The sequence below is a fragment of the Falco biarmicus genome, chromosome 11, assembly GCF_023638135.1.
Source record: "Falco biarmicus isolate bFalBia1 chromosome 11, bFalBia1.pri, whole genome shotgun sequence".
Lineage (NCBI taxonomy): Eukaryota > Metazoa > Chordata > Aves > Falconiformes > Falconidae > Falco > Falco biarmicus.
Window position 1 is genome coordinate 28,412,019 of NC_079298.1, and position 17,677 is coordinate 28,429,695.

General features: G+C 59.1%; 1 protein-coding gene across 1 annotated transcript; it reads right to left on the minus strand.

Annotated features, from left to right (window-relative positions):
- Window positions 1-5,833: 5,833 nt before the first annotated feature.
- Window positions 5,834-10,043, minus strand: CRIP1 (cysteine rich protein 1). Its single transcript, XM_056356194.1, has 5 exons — window positions 9,914-10,043; window positions 6,890-6,984; window positions 6,714-6,771; window positions 6,539-6,586; window positions 5,834-6,189 (listed from the first exon to the last, which is right to left on the minus strand). Exons 1-4 carry the CDS (start codon window positions 9,951-9,953, stop codon window positions 6,546-6,548), a joined length of 234 nt encoding a protein of 77 aa, XP_056212169.1. The 5' UTR covers window positions 9,954-10,043; the 3' UTR covers window positions 5,834-6,189; window positions 6,539-6,545.
- Between the last annotated feature and the right edge of the window lie 7,634 nt (window positions 10,044-17,677).

A 17,677-nucleotide genomic window follows, 5' to 3' on the forward strand; every position in this document is an offset into this window, starting at 1 on the left:
AAAGGGAAGGTGTGAGCTCTCCTTCTGGGAGAACAACCACTTTGTTCTTTTATTTTTATTACTTTTTTTTAATGCTTTTATCCCTGTGCAGGCGCAGGCAGGAGCCAGCCTGTCTCCCGGCCAGGTCCCCAGGCCGTGCACGGGTGCTTCCCAGGCTCCACCGGCAGCTCAGGGCAGCCGAAGTTCCTCGCTCCTCTCCTCTCCCCTTCTCCTCCCTGCAGCAGCAGCAGCTGAGCAGACACCGCAGCAGAGCGCAGCTGCTCTCCCTGCCCGCGCAAAGGAGGCTTTGGGTGGCCATAGCATGTCACTCCCGGAGCAGATCAGGCAGGCTGCACCATTTCCTATTGCAGATGTTTCCAGCTCCTTCCCAACACCCTCCCTGCTCTTTTATACATGCACTCTCTCCCTTCGCTGGGATGCCAGGTTAACCCGAGCAGGAAAAGGCACAGCCTGGCAGCAGGGCAAACAGCACACTGCCAGGAAGGAGCAGAGGAGCCCAAGGGCTGTGAATACCAGCTGCCTGCAGAGCAGGGTAGGCCTGCAGTGATGCTGGGCCCCACCCCGCCTGGGGAAGGGTCAGGGATCACAGCTCCCACCAGGCACAGAGCAGCCCCAGCATCTGATGATAATGATGATCTGTTGTGGGCTCATGTCTCCATCAGCCAAGCAGCCCTCCCTGGCTGGGGAGGGGATGGTTCCTTCTGGACCAGCCACCTGGCATCTCTGCTGCTGTAGTCCCGCTGTCAGCACGCTCAGAGCAGCCACATCAGGTTGCAGATAGGCACCTCCTGGCCCCAGAGCCATGAGCTGCCTCCTGGCATCATCCTCACCCATAGGCGCAGGGGGTGCTGATACGGCTGGCATGCAGGTTTCCTGGACGTGGTGAGTTTGCCTGCAATAGGCCTGTGTGTGAGCTGTAGTGCCAAAATTGAAGGTCAGCTCCCAGCAGTCTGATGCTTAAGATAGGCATTGGCATTTCAGGCCCTCTGATGGAAGGTCTGCACTTTCACTATGATAAGTGAATTGGGAAGGATTAGAAAAAAAAGATCTGAGACCTCACAATTCTCTGTTCTCAGGAGTTTCACCCTTTTCTTTTTACTCAGATAGCTGAGCTGATGTTCTTCTGCACTGAGGGAAACTCCCGAAGAGACAGCGGCTATGGTGGGAAGCTTTTGCACCCTTCTGCCTTGGAAACTCTCCTTATTTCCTTGAAAATAACACAAGAGATCTGAAAGTAAAATGCAGCTCTAGTGCCTGATGCCAACTTTTCGTGGGCTCCTGGATGAGGAGAGCCACTGAGGACCTGGCAAACCTCCACAGGGCTCTTTGCACCCAGCTCCTCTCCAACACTGGATCAGCAGCAGCAGGCATGGGGTGATGGTGGAACAGCCCATCCCCTCTCCATCTTGCTCCCTGATTAAACCTTAGTCTCCAGTACCATGATTCATGGTCTCGTCTGCTGCTTGTTATGCCCCTAGCCATCTCCCTTCTCCAGAGCCCCCCTGCCTTCAGTATCTTCAGCTGCTTCAGTATTTGCTGGGGATGTTGTTCTGCACCAGGAACAAGGTTTGACCCTCTGCCACCTCTGCAAAGCTGTTTCTGCTGGCGGGATGGGGCTTCCCCAACCTGCTGCCTTGCAGAGCTGGGCAGGGAAGTCCCAGCTCACTCTGCAAGCTTGCAGAGCTCCTGCAGCTCGACATCAGCTGCATGGTCCCCTTAACCATTGCCCAGATGAGACAGGCAGATTTCTGAGATGTTAAGAGATAGGCAGACACTTTCTTGACCTAAAAGATATCAGAGCACTTCAAGCTTAAGACAAATCAGCCTTAAAAATAACTGAAGCAGTGGTGAGCCAGATACCACCCAGCTGCAGGCTGGCTTTGTCCCCACGAGCCCTGTGCAGCAAAGAACAGAAACTCCTGCAGCCACAGCCCCCATGCCACACTCCCCCGGCCCTGGCTGCACCCTGCCTGTCCCTGAAAGGGACACAGCTTTATTGGCAGAAACACACCATCAGGGAAACAAACCGCTCACCACCTCACGGCAGGTGCCTGGCTGCATGTGTGCTGCAAGGGCCTCTGTGTCCCCAAGGTGCCGGAGCCTGCATGGCTGAGACACCAAGGCACTGCAAGGGAAGTGCCAGAGGTGTCACGTCAGTCCTGCCAGGGGAGGGTTGGTGGCCCTGCCAGCGTCTCAGCAAGGCAGTGTTGAGCCAGACCCCCCAGCTCCCCAGCACGTTAGCCCCATTGCGAGCTGCAGCCCACCGCCACAGTCAGGCTGGCAGGACACAGCCCTGTCCCTGGGCTGTGGCTGACGCTTTGGCTAAGGACAGCGCTGGGGAGCGATGCTGAGGGCAGCACCCTGCTGCAAGGCTTCCAGCCTAAGCCATTCCCCGTGCCAGCTGCAGGCTCAGGGACACATCTGTCCCCTCCTTCGGATTAAGGTCTGTTCCATCTGTGCTAGGAGAAAGACGCAGGGCCAGGGAGCCCACCCTGGCCCCTCCTGCCTGCACCCTGCCGCCACTGGGGGCTGAAGCAACACCCATACTTCTTACAGACCAGCTGAAGGACACACACCCACCCCCCTTTCTGCCCCCTTTCTCCTTTTTTCTTCTGTACAGAAAACCACAGAGCTGGGGTGGGGAACAGCAGCAGTTTAGTATCTGAACCCGTCCTGTTTCCTGTCCTTTGCCAAAACCTCTTCTGCTTCCCTACCCAGGGCGCTGGGGCTCGCCCACACCCAGCTGCCCCAGAAACGGGGATGTTGTTTGTTTTTTTTTGTCACAGTGATGAAGTGTTTATAGCAACTATCACCCCACAATCCACAAACCTCACTGATCTCAGACCAAACTTCCGAAACAATGACAGAGAAAGCACAGCCCTTTCCTCCAGGGTCAGCAACCGTGGCGTTTCAGGTCACTGAAACGCAGACCTTCGTGCTGGGCATCACCATGCTGGAGATCACCCGACACCTTTTGCTGTCCCAGATGGGCACCTCGAGGCTGTGGTCATGCCCTGACCCCCCCCCGTGATGGCATCGATACCCCTGTGGCTGCTGACCAGGTGGGATGTAGGGGTGGGAGCATCTGGCAGGCCACACCGAGCTGGCATCCCTGGGCTGCTTCCCCAAGAAAGCTGGGATTTGCCCTGAGCATCCTGCTCTCACCATCATCCCTGTTGCAGGAGCAGCAGAGCCAGGGCATCGCCACACTGGGAAGGAAGGGATCGTCCCTGCCTTTCCCCAGCTCCTGCTGGGGGTCAGAGCTGAAAGCATCGCAGATGAGCTGCGCTGGAAGCCACGCTGCTGCCTGTCTGCACAGCTCGTGCTCCAGACCACAGAGATTTACTGTTCAGTGGAGAAAAGACTATGGCTGCTGAGAGCCCACCTCCCCAGCCCACCGGCCGCTGCTGAGCCTCGCTGCGCATCCGAGGGGAGCGCCTGGCTTGGCTGTGGGTTTCCTATCCAAATGTGATACAGCTGTTTCTGCTTCCTCTCCAAAGACCAAAGCGAGTTTTAAGAAATCAATTTATTGTGTTATTTTCTTTGACTAAGGCTCCTTGCAGATGTGACCTGCGTCTGAACTGCCCAACCTCACTGCATCGAGGCTGGAGCAGGCAGAGAGCGTGACTTGTACAAGCACCGCTCTGGGAGAGGAGTAACCTGACAGCAAGTCCTGGGACTAAAGGCCATTTCTATGGGAGTGCCTGTGGCAGGGCAGGCGGAGAAACAGGATGCTCCGAAGGAACTTTTTGGGTACCAATACCCAAGGGCTTGTCCCCAGAGCTTGCTTGAGTGACATTCGGCACAGAGTGAGGCAGCTGCCGTATCAAGTTTAGCTTCTTTGCAGATTTCCAGAGGCTGCACAGACCTCACACAGCTCGGTTCCTACATCCCACCACGCACCCAGGGCAGGGAGAGCCATCCCCAGCCACCACACCTACACCTGGTATGGGTGGCAGGGACCAAAGCAAAGGGCAGCCCTGTGCAGCACGCTGCTAACAGCAACATGCTAACTCCTGCCCGAGCTGTGGCTGCTGCCCACAGAACAAGGCTTTCAGCTGAAAGGCTGGATTGCCCCAGCCTCTCCCTGGGTTCCATACCTCCCAGTGGTTCCCTGCTCCTCCCTGCTGGTTTGGCCCCTTGCACCTGGAATTAGCTGCTCCTGAAAAGTTTTGGTGCAGGGCCCTGATGGGAAAGACCTGCAGCCCAATTCATGGGTCCCTCTCCCAGCTGAACACACTTCTACAAATCCAGCAGAAGATCAAGCTTGTGTTTGCCACTATTTTTAATGCCCAAGGGTAAACTCTATCTCACTGGCATGCTTAAAGCTGCCGAGATTATATCACTAGTTTGCTTTGAAGCCAGCTTCACAGAGGAAAGCCAGGTCCCCGTGCCCCAGGGGCGGGCTGGGTGCCAGCAGCCATGCAGAGCAGGACTGTGGCATCTCACTGGCAGGGAGCCATGGGTGCTGGGATGCCTGGGAGGCTGCTGGCAAGGGCAGTAGTGGGAGTGGAAGAGCAGGGGGCCCTGCAAGCCCTGGCTGGCTGGGAGGTGTGGTGGTGGCCCACCAGCAATAGCTGGGGTTTGCCTTTGACACGGACGCCTGCGTTTGTTGTGCTAACTGGGTGGGAGGCCAGGCACCACCAGCTGCTCAAGTGTGTCCCACTGAAGTGTGCCTAGTGGGTGCAGAGACTTTTTGGCATCAAGCACATGGGAACGTTTTAAGATGCTTATCAGATCGGGCTGCTTCTGACACCAAAGATTTTTACATTGGACACATCCCTCTGACCCCTGAGGGTTTTGGACAAGTCCCAGGAAGGCTGGCGTGACAGTAAGATGCAGAGCAGTCTCTAAGGAAATGCATGCATAAACTGTAGACAAAAATATCCCAGTGTATGACAAAGTATTTCTGAATATGTAAATGGTGTGGTTCAGGTTAAAGAAAGACACGGTTAAGAAACCATTTTAGAAACATCCCTCAAGCTGACAGTTTTTGCATCTGTCAGTACTGTTCTTCCAGCAGGGCAAAGAGGCTGAAACATGAAAGAGCAAAATGCTTGCAAGGCAGCTCTCACCTTGTAATGCTGCACCTTTGCTTTCCCTACCGAGGGAGGCTGGCCCGGCCTCGCCAGTAGCCTCCTGCCCTATTTGGCCTTTTCACATGGCTACTCAGAGTGAAAGCAGCAGATACCAGCTTTGCCTGATGTGGCAGTCTGCTGCCGCCCATCCAGACACCTCTGTGCCCCAACTGGGGACTGCGAAGTGCCATCTCAGATCCAGGAGCACAGAACTGGGGGCTGCCCATGGGCACGGCTGTCCAGCAGGCACTGCCAGGGGCTGGGACATGGCCAGGAGGCCACTGAGTGCCACAGGGACCTCAGGTCAGCCGTCTCCCTTGTCCAGCAGCACTGCACGCCTCTGCTTTAACCCCATGACAGCCACAAGCATCAAGAGGTGGCTCCACACTCTAGACTTCTGCAAACATCATGACACAGACCCAGTGAGGTTGTGGGTGGGGTAGGACCTTCCCCCCAAGCCCAGGGAGACCCTGACCCTGGACAAGCACCGGCACGACACCCACCGCTCTTTCCTTTGGGGCGCACTCAGCTCCGGTGCCCGCAGCACCCTGGGGCTGTTCTCACCCCCCAGAGCTCAAGCAGCCCCTGGGGTGGGCAGCCAAGGGCAGGACCCTGCGCACACCAGGAGCAAAAGCACGTGGAGCCATCCACACGGTGAGGGGCTTGATCCAGAAGCCACAGGAGTCCTTAAGCAAGCAGCAAACACTTTGCAAGCGAGCCCCACAGGACTCCGGTTACAGAGCACAGCAGCGACATGGGAGAAGCATCTTTCAGTTTATTAAAGACTGAGAATACAACTGTGAGCCCAGCCAGGAGAGCCGGGTGCCAGAAGCAGGGCTGGGTTTTGGCTGGAAGGGTGCGGTCTCCTCTCCAGGCAGCCTTCAGCAATACCAGCCAAGTTTCCTATCCGGCAAGGCGTCCCAACGCCCCCATCCCAGCAGTGCTCCACCTGGAGCGGAGCCCCTCTCCGCACCAGCCCCAGCCTCGGTTACTTATTGCTTTTCATGTGCTAGTCTAGTACAGAATGAATCAAAAACAAAACAAAAATGCATGTCTGTCGCGGTGTGTTTGTGCTCTCTTCAGGCTGTGCTGGGAACCCTGGCCGTCAGACCTGGAGAGGGATGGAAGAGAGGGGCAGATGAAGTCAGGCTGGGCTGGGAGCAGGGACATCCCAGGGACAAAGGCACTCCAGGACAGAGCCCGTCTTTGCTGACAGGCCACAAAGCAAAAGCCTTTGGTGTCCGCTGCCAGAGCTAAGGTGACAGTCACTTGGGGCTGGCAGAGAGGAGGAGCTGGCACCCAGCAGGTTGCTCCCAAGCACTGGCGTGAGGGCTGGGAGTCACAGCCAGCCCGGAGAGACGCCGTGGCACACCTGCCTTCCCCGCTTGTCCCGGGGAGGACAGCCCCAGCCAGCCCACGGAGCCAGAGGCAGGAGGGGAGCTCCAAGAGGAGGCACCAACCTGAGGTTTACTTGAACGTGTGGCTCTCGGCTCCTCCCCGGCCAAACCCTGGAAGAGAGACAGAGCGGGCTCAGCATCATTGCGGGACGGTGAGTGCACCAAGGGATGAGTGTCACTGAGAGACGGGAGCCCTGAGCCCCCTTCCCTCCCACAACCCCAGCCACAGTGGCCCTACCTTTGGGCCCGAACAAGGCAGCATAGCAGGGGTGGTTGCAGTATGGCTTGCCATCGTGCTGTGGGGAGAGAGAAAGAGCATCAGCCCCTACCGCCCTTCAGCTCCATCTCTGCCCATCCCACCCTTCCTGCAGCCCCTAGCTGCAGAGGACAGCGACCTGCTGGCAGCAAACTCACCTCTGCATGGCCTCCAGATGTCAGGGTCTTGTTACACTTCTCGCATCTCAAGCAGGGCCGGTGCCAGTCCTTCCCCAGAGAAGTCACCTTCTCAGCTGCCACGGAAAGGAGATGGGTTAGTTGAGGCCCTAACCAGGCACAACAAGTTAAGGTTTCGCAGGTTGGCCTCCCTGTCATCAACCCTAGGGAGGACTTTTCTGGGCTTTTCTCAAGTCTACCTGTCCAGGACAGAAAGCACCATGTTTCAAACCCAGGAGCTCACTGTAAACACACAGGTGCCTGGATCTGAAACAGCAGTGCCAGGCCCAGGATGAGCATCACTGCATCCATGCAGACAGGCTGATTTCTATCCATCTTCCAAAGATCTGAGGACCTTGCTCCTTCCCATGTCAGCCGGCAAGGGGATGACTTTCTTCCCAGCCAGCTGGAGACCCAACGATCACTAGAGCTGGCAGGGGCGAGGGGGGGATGCTGGTGAGAACCAGGGAGGCAAAGCCATCGCCACACCCTGCCAACACAAACGAGCCACCAGCACTCTGCCCACCGCTCCAATTCCACATGCACCACGGCAAACCAGAGCAGGGCTGAAGCTTGGCCGGGGTTCAGGCGGCTGTGGGGGAGACAACATGCTGTCTGCTGGAGCTGGGATGTGTTTATGGAGAGAGGGGGGAACACAGGGTGGCTTTTAATTGCAGCATGGTGGGGGAGGAGGGTATTTTCTGCAGACGTATGTGCTCTTCATATTGGCAGCTTCACTCCTGGGGATTTCTTAAGTGATAAAGCAGAGCTTTCCGCAGGGCCCTGTCAGAGCCAGGTCTGAGCACGCTCCCCACGCCTGCAAAAAGAGGTTGAGCCGTGGCACTGAGCGGCTGCTGGCAGCGGGCGCCCCGGGGGGCCCTTGGCAGCCTGGAACACCTCTCCTTTGGAGTCCAAATATACCCACAACAGCTCAGGCAAAGAGCAAGCCAACGGCTGCAGAGGTGGCAGCGGGGGCAATGCCCAAATGTCACGAGGCAGCCCCGCTGCCATCTCCCAGCAGACAAAGAGTCTCCTGTGCTCATAACCCAGTGGGGGCTGCAGTGTCCTCCCCCCGAGCACCCTCAGGAGCCCGAGCCGGGCCCATGGTGGGACTCTCATGTCACAGGGTTTCTGGAAGGCACTCAGCTTCCCCACCGCTCACATAAGCATTGCACCAACGTTCGGGCAGGGGCTCTGCCAAGGCTCGCTGCAGTGGGGCCCCAGCGGCTCTCAGCCATGCAGGCGAGATTCCCCTGGAAAGGTGGTGGTGGCCCTGCAAAACCCATCCCCGGTCCCCTTGGCATCCTCTCCTCCTCACCCCTGCTCTGTTACAGACATGATTTGGCTGAAAGCAGCCCGAGGCATACCCGAGCAGCACTGCCAGGCACCAGGAGCTCTGGGGTGCTCCAGAGCAAGGCTTGCTCTGCCTCCTCTGCCAGCGCTCCTTATCTGCAGGCACAGAAATCAGGCGGCAAGCTTGGTTCTCCAACAGCTTTTGAACCCTCCTCAGCCTCTGTATCAACAGGCGTTTCGTAATAGCAGCCTGATAAGCACAGGGCTAAAACCCCTCCTTGGTCAGACAGCCCCATACCAGCACTGCCACACCTGTGGGCATGGCAAACACAGCTCGCCCCAGTTGGGATCAAAGCAGATCCATAGAGAAAGGCAGACACTGACCAGCACCTTGGTAGCTGCTGGTATCAAGCCATGTGGGTAAATGAGGTGCCCCAAGACCCTTGGTTGCAGGAGGGAGACACAAACTGTATTGTGCCAACCCCCCACCTCAAAGCCTAGCTGAAGGGTGAGTTTAGACAAAGCGATGTTCGCCAGCCACAGGAGCCACGTCCCAAGCAGCACTGCAGGCAGCAGCACCCGCGCCAGCCCCAGCACACCTCCCCAGGGTGGGCATCACCAACAGCCACGGCTCCACGGCCCAGAGAGCAGCCCCTGCGTTTGAGCCTCCAAGTCCTTTGCCAGAGCCCAAGTAGGAGTTGGGGCACACACACGCGCGGAGCAGGAATTGGGCAGAGTGAGCAGAAGTCAGTGTGGGCACTCGGGTTCCCAGATCCCTCATCTCTACTAAATTAAAAAGCAGGGAGCACACATAAGCTGCTCCCAGCAAACCCCCTCAGGTGCAGCTAAACCAGGGATGTGGGGAGGTCTGGCAGCCAGAGCCTGCCTGTTCCAGCAGCTGCTGCTGGCAAGGTGAGAGGCTCAAAGCCCCCAGATACCCTCAGGCAGGACAGCCAGACCATGGCACCAGAAGGGGCAGGAGCCTGGAGCTTTGGGGCCCCAGTCTGGAAGGAGGACATCTGCCTGAAGCCCAGTGGCAGACAGCAGCCCGACAAGGCTCACCATTAGCCTGCAAAGGTGGCTTAAAAATAACACCCCAGCGGTGTCATCTCACCATGCTAAACCACACAAGCCAAAATGTGGGCAACCCACGGACCCAGGAACGTGCCCGAGGGCAGGATTTGCCCTTGGGAAGGTGCTTACTCGCCTGCACCAGCTTTCAGAGCAGCAGGCTGCACTGGCCGGGCCTTTGGGCTTCAAACTGGCATGGGGCTGTGGGCAATGGTGGGAAAGAACCAGGGCTGAGCCCCGTCTGCAAGACTGGGGGTACCCAACTGCAGCCCGCATCCCACTGCAAGGCACCTCCTTGGGTGGATTTATAAGGGCCACCCCCCCACACCCCCACGGCACCCCGGGGACCCACAGCGCAGAGATGCACAGCTTTGGGGCACCCCAAGAACGGGCAGTGATGGGGTGCCCAACACCAGGGCACGCCGGGGACCCACAGCGCAGGGATGCGCAGCTTTGGGGCACCCCAAGAACTGGCAGCGATAGGGCACAGAACACCAGGGCACCCAGGACCCGCAGCGCCGTGGTGCCCGGGGATCCCAAGCCCGGTGGGGTGCGGCATCGGCGCACCCCGGCTGAAGCAGCGCGACAGCCCCGCGGTCCCCGCGGCTTAGGGGCGGCCGGGGGGGCGCAGGGAACCCTTACCGAAGTAGACCTCCTTCTGGCAGCGGGGGCACTTGGGCATGGTGTCGGCTCGGCTCGGCTCGGCTCGGCGCCCCGGCTGTGGGATGCTGCGCGCGGCCCCGCCGGAGTCACTGGCCGGCCGCCCCGCCCCGCCCCGCCCAGATGTGCGGCCCCGCCCGCAGCTGGAGGCACCCGCCCGGAGCACAGCCTGCAGGGGCTCCCAGGGCGGGGCCCTGACCCCTAGCCCCTCCTTGCGTCCTGCACCCCCTGCCCCCTGCAATCCCTCCAGCTGCACCTCCTGCACCCTTTCCATCACCCTTTGCACCCCTGCGCCCTTTGCATCCTGCAGCCCCACGCCAGCTGCACCCCTTGCACCCCTACATCCACGGCACCCCACATCCCCTGCACGCCCCACACGCTGCAGCCCTGCCCCCTCTGCACCCCAGGCTGCTGCAGCCTGGCTCCCTGCCCATGCTTGTGCTGTGCCGGGCCGAGAGCCCCACTCGTAGTGGGGCTGGAGGTGTGATTGGCATCTGCCGGTGTGGGGCTGGAGGTGTGATTGGCATCTGCCAATTAACCGTGCTCCCAGATAAAGAATCACGTGTGCTGACCACCAGGGCTCACCCCCTCCCAGCACAGATCTGTTTTCTCCCGAGAGGGTGTAAAAGCTGACCCTCGGACAGGGCGTCCCGCCCGTGGGGAAGGTTGGGGTACAAGGCGAAGCAGGAGGGAGCTGTGGGGCTGTAACCCCTCTCTTGCAGGACCTCAGGAATGGTGTGGGTGCAGGACGCGGCTGCGCTCACTGTGGAGAAGCAGCCCATCTGTGTCGCTAACTGTTGTCATTTTATTAGGAGCGAGGACTTGCTGTTCCTTTGCACTTGGCTGTGAAGGAAATGAAAAGCCTATCCAAAGGTCTGTTTTGTATGAAACAATCCTCCCCAGGGCATGTTGCCGTGCTGGAAAGGTCATGAGGGCTGGTGAAACCCAGCGCCAGGACGCCTAGTGTCTGCCTCCCGAAATGCAGGGCACCCCTCGCCTGCGCAAACAGGGCCCCCTCGGCACGGGAGCCCACCCGTGGGTGCAGGGGGACAGGCAGCAAGCTGTGCCCAGAAGCAAAGTTCACAGTTCGGCTGGGATTGCTTTTGACCCAGCCTGGCTCCAGCCTCCCTTCCCAGTGGGATCCCTCATCCTGCTGATGGTCCCCGCTGCTGCCGGTGGTCCTGGGCTCACCCTGCCAGCTGGCAGCCCCACCGCCGGCTGGGGAGCCCCTCCGGTGGGCTGCTGCAAGGAAGCCGCTGGGCTCGGCGGGGGGCTCGGCAGCCCTCTCTGGCAGCGGCATCGCTGGGAAGCCCACTCCCGGCTAAGGCACGAGTCACACTCAGTGTCTTACAGCATGGAAAGAGAGAGGTGTCCTGCAAGGACTGTCACCTCCACCCTGCCTCCTCGCAGTTCTTCCTCCGCCGAGGCACTCCACACATGCCAGCGCTGTATTTGAGCCACACCACCTTCCCCTGCACCAAGCCGCAGCACCCCACAAGTGCCCGGCTGCATTACCCAGGCCAGGACCCCCTCCCCACCCCACGCAGGGTGCAGCTGGCACCCTGATGAAACACAGGGACAGGGCACGTCCTCTCCCCTCTCCGGTGGCCCTGCCTCCCCTCCCACATGGTGCCAAGCTGCTTTGAGGCCACTGCCCGGCTAGGACAGCCATCTCCAGCTGTGCTCCCTTTTAAGGCAGGTTTTATGCCAGCAGGCAGCTGAAAACTGGCCTCTCGCAGGTCTCCTCCAGCTGGCCCAGCCCTGTGGCCAGTCCCCGTGGACCCCTCAGCCCACCTCCTCCTGCAGCAGGAATGCTCCCACCCCGGCCGGGGCAGCCTGTGCCCCCGCATGGCACCATACACCGACTGACCCGGCTGCTGACGCACCGCCCAGCCACCCCCTCCCCTCGCTTCCCTCAGGCGCTTACTGGAAACCGTTCACAGGACAGAGCGGGCACAAAACCGGCGGCAGCTCTCACAAAGCAGGCGCCACCGAGCCATGCACCGCTCTTTGCCAGCCCTGCCCACGTGGGGCCATATGCCTGATGTCCGCCCCCACGGCCCGTGCTTTAGCCCTGCCAGCCCTGCCATGGGGATGCATACACCTTGGGCTACCCCAGCCCACTTCACCAAGGGGTGAGCCAAATTGTGGTGCTGGTGCACCACGCAAAGCTATGGGGCATTACAGTGAGCCAATATCAGGGTGAAGGCTGCTGCAGGACAGCAGCCCCCATTTCTACACCGCACCAGAGCCATGCATGCATCCTGCCTATCACCGCTACCCCACTCTTGCCCCATTGATCAGCAGGCGCTCACAGCAGCAAGGCAGCGCAGCAAAGCAGAGGGCCCCCAGCAGAGAGAGAGGAAGGGCTGCAGGTGCTCCCGGATCACGGCAGCAGCTCGGGACCCCGCAGGATGCGGCCTCTTTCACCTTTTACGGGGAGTGAGTCCATAAACACTTTGGAAGCTGGTGTGTGAAACCCATCAAGATGCCGCAGCAGGGCAATAAACCAAGCCCCCGCCAGCCTGTGCTGGAGGGAGCTGGCTGGGAACACTGCGGCAGCCCGATGTTTGAGGTCACCACGCCTTCTGCCATCTGGGGTCCCCCCGGGAGCCAAAACCAAGCTGCAACTATCTGTGAGCCATTCCAGAGCAGCAGCAAGCTCACGCCTGTGCAGCGGGATGCTGCCCGTGGTGCCGTGCCTGTGGACACGAGGAGGGGCAGGGAGCAGGCAGCTCTGCTGTGGGCAGAGGCAGCTCCAGGGAGCAGCAGGAGAGGGGCAGGGGCGGTGTCTTCAGCAAAACTAGGTACCAACCCAAGCATGGCTTCAAAGGGAGGTTTTCATAGCCTGGAAACAACCTAGCTGACACCAACAGAGAACAGCCCCCTCTGCAAATCACAGCTTTATCTTATCTGGAGACCTTGTTCCAGCTAATTTGACCATTAAGGCAGAGCAGCCTCAGCTGTCTGTGCCCTCTGCTAGGAATCTGGGTGAGGCTCAGTCCCAGAGCATCAGGCGCCATGGCTCACCGATGGCATAGCAACAGCCCTCAGGAAAATCTGGGCTGTCCCATTTGTTTGTTTGGGTGGCGTTGTTATGGCCAGGGTCTCCTCCCCACTCCCTTGGCAAGAACCAGCACCAGCTCCCAGGTCCTTCTGTGGCAGATCTTATGCAAGGTCCAAGCAGCCCCCAAGGGCCCCCCAAGAGTTTCCCAAGCTCCTGGGCATGCTGCAGCTGTGGGCACACGCTGCCTGCCCAAATACCCCCCTTGAGCAACTTGGCCCTGGTGATTATCAGAGTAATGACTGGAAAAGTCACCGGCATTTGAGCGGGCAGGGCGGGTAACATAAGCCGATTTGGGTTTGTTTTGCTAACACAGCACGAGAAAACAGCTATTTCCGCGTAGGAAACCAGCCCATCTGCCAGAGCAGCAGCTCCCAGCTCCCCTCCTGCACCCCTCGCTGCAGTGGCATAGGGGCTCCCATGCTTCTCACAGCACAGCCAGCCTCCCAGTGCGCTTGCACAACAGGGAGACGATGCGCTGGTGAAGGCACGACCCAGGGGCTGGTGGCATCCTGGTCCAGCATTTTCCCAGCATTTACACAACTGTGAGTCCTGCAAAATCTCCCTCCCCAGCCAGCCTGCACTTCTGCAAGTCAAGGGTCTACTCAGCCAAGATGATTTGTTGTAAAGTATGCCCTACCCAGCTCAGCAGGGGACTCTAATTTGACAAGAAAATTATAGGGTGGCTTCAAACAAGCCCAGCAGAGGCTGGGGGGAGCTGCCAAGCGCGTGATCCCATCAAAAGGCCCGCGAGGTGCTGGTGCTGTGAAGCGGCACGGGGTACCCGCGGTGGGGGGCCGGCATGTCGTCCCCCCCCACTCGCCTTCCATCACCTCCGGATTTGCACGCGGCTAATCCCATTACCGGCTGGCCAGGAAAACAACAGCACGAAGGCGGCTGTCAGGGCAAATTACACCCCGAGGAAAAACTCTGGGGTACGTCTTCATAAAGCTGACAGGCGGCCGATGGCTGGGAGTAATTGGGAACAGGACGGCAGCGGGAAAGGCAGTGCGGGAGCGGGGGGCTTGGGGAAGGGGCTGGGAAGGGGCCCCCCTGGGGGCACGCTGCCGCTGGTGCTGCAAAGCCCTGAACAGTTTGAGCCTGCGAAGCACGCTCGCTGCCATGCCCAAACCTCCGCTCGCTGCCCTCCTGGATGCGGCGCAGAGGCTGTTCCGCCGGCAGCATGGGCAATCACACCGCCGTTTCTAGCAGAAACTGTAAAAACATATTCCAGGATGGTTAAAGCAGCTGGCCGCCCACAGCAGTCACTTGTCAGGTCAGCTCTCAAGAGCCAGGGTGTGAATTATTATCATCCAGTTAATATTACACTGCGTGAGCAGTAACAAACAGAGGAGCCCCAGGGCCAGCTCCCCAGGGCTCGGCGGGATGGGGGGAGCCCAGCTGCCAGGGAGGTGCGGGGCTGCCCGCGCAGGGCCATGCTGGGGATGCATCTGGGACTTCCATCCGTGGGACACGGCAGTGTGGTAGCCCTCGCCCGCCTCTCCAACCCCCCCAGGACCCAGTTACTTGGAAAATCTCCTCCAATTTCATCCGGGCACCGCTCCCCCAGTTTCCCTGAGTACAGTCTGGCCAAAGTCTCTGCTACCATCTGCTCTTTTCTGCAAGCTTTCCATTAGCGCCAGCCCAAGGAAACCTCTTGGCTAAATCCCGCTGGGGGAGGGTTTGGTGCATTTTCCTGGCACAGCCCCGGCTGTTTCTGTTGTGGCTCTCAAATCCAGCCAGGATAGTCGAGGAAGCAACGCCCGCTGCCTTGGGAAGCCACCCAACACCCATGAGGCATCAACTCTGCCTGCTAGGGAGATGCACATGCGTGCTGGGGGCTGGCAGGGAGCGTGGGCACCGCTCAGGGGCTGCTCACAGGGGACCAGTGCCAGGGACCACCTCGCCAGCCCTGCCCTGGCATGGGGTGCTCACCCAGCAGTGCCGTTTGCCCTGGGCTGGGTCCAGGCTGTTGACACCACACCTATTCCTGGTTAAAAATTCACTGGAGGTGAGGCGAAGGGTTTGTAGAGGTATTTGCTTTCTCTGACAGCACACAGCCCGGCGTGGTCATGCTGTGGTGACAGCGCAGGGAGTAGGATATAGCTGCTCCACTCTGCCTTACCCAGCCAAGGCGGAGGGTCAGGACGGAGCCAGAGAGGGGAGAACACGAGGAGGAACTGTAGGTTTGTACAGCATTAGCAGCATGCACACCTCTGTCCCACCAGCACAGGTTTTCTTCCCCCTAGCAAGCAGCCCCAGGGCACTCCAGGAGCCCCTCTGAGCCCCCAGGGTGGTCCCCCAGCTGCCCACCCCACCTGGAAACCCACTGGTGATCTGAAGGCTGCTACAGAACCCAGCTGACATCGGGAGGGGGGGGCGGGGAAATTCCCCTACAGATGCAACAAGCTGGGGAGCCGCTGAGGGATGAAGCCAGCACCAACCAGCACCAGCAGCTCTCCCTGTGTGTACTGGCAGGGGGATTTACAGCCCAAATCTTCCTCATCTTGCTTTTATGCCATTCCCCCTCCTTCATCCCTGCCTGCTCTCCTCCACCCTATCCAGTATTTATAACCAGTCCTTTAACCTCCCTCTGGGGCCAAGCCAAAGCCCGGCCAAGGCAGGGAGAGCCGCACCACTGACTTCAGGGAGTATCAGAGCCAGTCCTCGGCCCTTGCAGAAGCAAGCTGGGCTTACTGGGTCACTTTCAATATCCCATCTTAAATCACATCTTCCAGCACTTCATCCCTTTTGGCTTCTATTTAGTGACTTCCCAGCAAACGCTTTAAATTTGTCTTGCTTCGCTGCCCAGCTGTGCTGCTCTGGCCCCCAGCACATCAGAGCCATGCTGCCAGCCACAGCCATGCTGTCCTGCTGTCTCCCTGCGTTTCAGGAGCCCCTCCACACTGCCATGGTTGCATCTCCCTTTCCGGCTCAGATGTTGCAGTACAGGGCTGCCCTCCTCATTCCTACCCCCACTAGGTCCCTCCCTGGTGTTTTCCACGTGTGTAGCCTGCTGTGCCCCGCCGGGACCAGCCTTTGACCACAGTCTCTTTCCTGGGTCACTAATGACAGTGCAAGCGATGTTGCCCTGTTTCTGGTGGTGCCAGCACCCTCAGTCTTCTGTTGAGAAACACCCCTAGGTGACAATCCTGCTCCTCCTGCAGCCTGGGGACACCCAGGCTGACACTCATTGGCCAGACTGCCCTTGAAACAGGTTGACCACCGGTGCATCGTGGCAGCTGGTGGGATCCCTGCCCTGCACCCAGCGAGGAGCTGCAAGTCACGGCTCCTTGCTGAGCTCCACTGGCTCCCAGGAAAACTGGGAGCCAGCGAGGGTAATTGCCCAGGACAAGTTCACAGGGCTTGGGGGCTTTCCAAGCAAAGCTGCATCCACTTTGTTCTCTATTTTTCCTCCGTACCCTGGAGAGCATGTCTGCAGTCATCAGAGCCCTCCAACTTTTTTATCCCACTAGCAAGTCCAAGCTGCAAAAAAATAAAATATTTGACAGCCCCAAGGGGAAGGATGTTTTCCAAGCCTCAAGTAAAGAAGCATTTTCAGCTCACATAGGTCTCCCAAAAATAAATCCAAAAATGCACCAAGGATTAGAGGCCAGAGCTGCCTTCTGTGCTTGAGCAAAGTGCCACTCAGCTGTGTCGGTGTCCCGGTCACCGACCCTGCAGCACAGGGACAGCCCTGACCCCTCGGCATGCACAGGGATAGTCCCACATGGCATCCCAAAGCCCTGCTACATCCTTCAGCTTCCTGGTCTTAACACCTACCCTGTGGGTACCTGCCATACCTGGGGGCCACCTTCTGCTCTAAGGGGTGCCCAGACCCCCACCACATCGGGGGGGGGGGGGTGGCAGTGAAGAGACATCACCCACCTGGAGCCTGAGCAGCCAGATCGTTCCTTTTGGGGTAGCAGGAAGCTGTGATAGAGGCAGGCTTCCCAGCACCCTGTTGCACAGCAGAGATGAATTTTGTCTATTTTTAATTTCACTGCATTCCCCCAATAAAACTCTCATAGGGAAAAGAAAATGTAAGCAAAAACAGAGAAAAAAAAAAAAAAAAAGCCAGACCCAAACCAAAATAAAACCTTGCATTGGGTGGCTGCTGCCTGGGAGCAGGCAGGATGCTGCACCTGCCCTGCCCTGTATCACACCCAGAACTAACCCAGGTACCAGCCATCGGGGCATCCCTTCCCATCCCTGCCACCCCAAGCTGCCTTCCTCCCTGTCTCAAGACCACCGACTTAACTACAGCCCTGCATCAGCTCCTTCCCACCCCTGCCGGGCCATGCGTTCGGTCTCAGGTGAGGCCCCATGTGTGCCGGGCTCCCGGCTCCAGCGAGCATCTGCCCAGAGGCGCTGGGGATGGAACCTGCTGCATGTCCCCCACCAAGGAGCAGGGCCAGTGCCCATGGTGAGGCTGGGTGCAAAGCGTGGGGCCAGGTGGGCGCTGGGGAGGGCAAACCCCTGCTGAGCTGCAAGTAGGGCGATGGGGAGCAAAATCAGCCTATGCAGCCTATTGGGGAAACTCCCTGCTGCGGGGGATTGCCACGGGCTAGCAAAAAGGCTGGCGAGTTGCAACAAGAGCTGAATTCACACCAAGTGCTTTGCTAACAGCTGTGCTGGGTCCTGGATGGGTAATGGGGACCCCCACCCCAGCACCGCAGCTG

Bases quoted from the DNA above. Each gene is read 5' to 3' on its own strand.
- CRIP1 (XM_056356194.1), bottom strand. From the start codon at position 9,953: ATGCCCAAGTGCCCCCGCTGCCAGAAGGAGGTCTACTTCG. The intron at 6,985-9,913 runs GTAAGGGTTCCC...TTTCCGTGGCAG, and splicing joins CCAGAAGGAGGTCTACTTCG to CTGAGAAGGTGACTTCTCTG. The intron at 6,587-6,713 runs GTAGGGCCACTG...TCTCTCTTCCAG, and splicing joins TGCCTTGTTCGGGCCCAAAG to GGTTTGGCCGGGGAGGAGCC.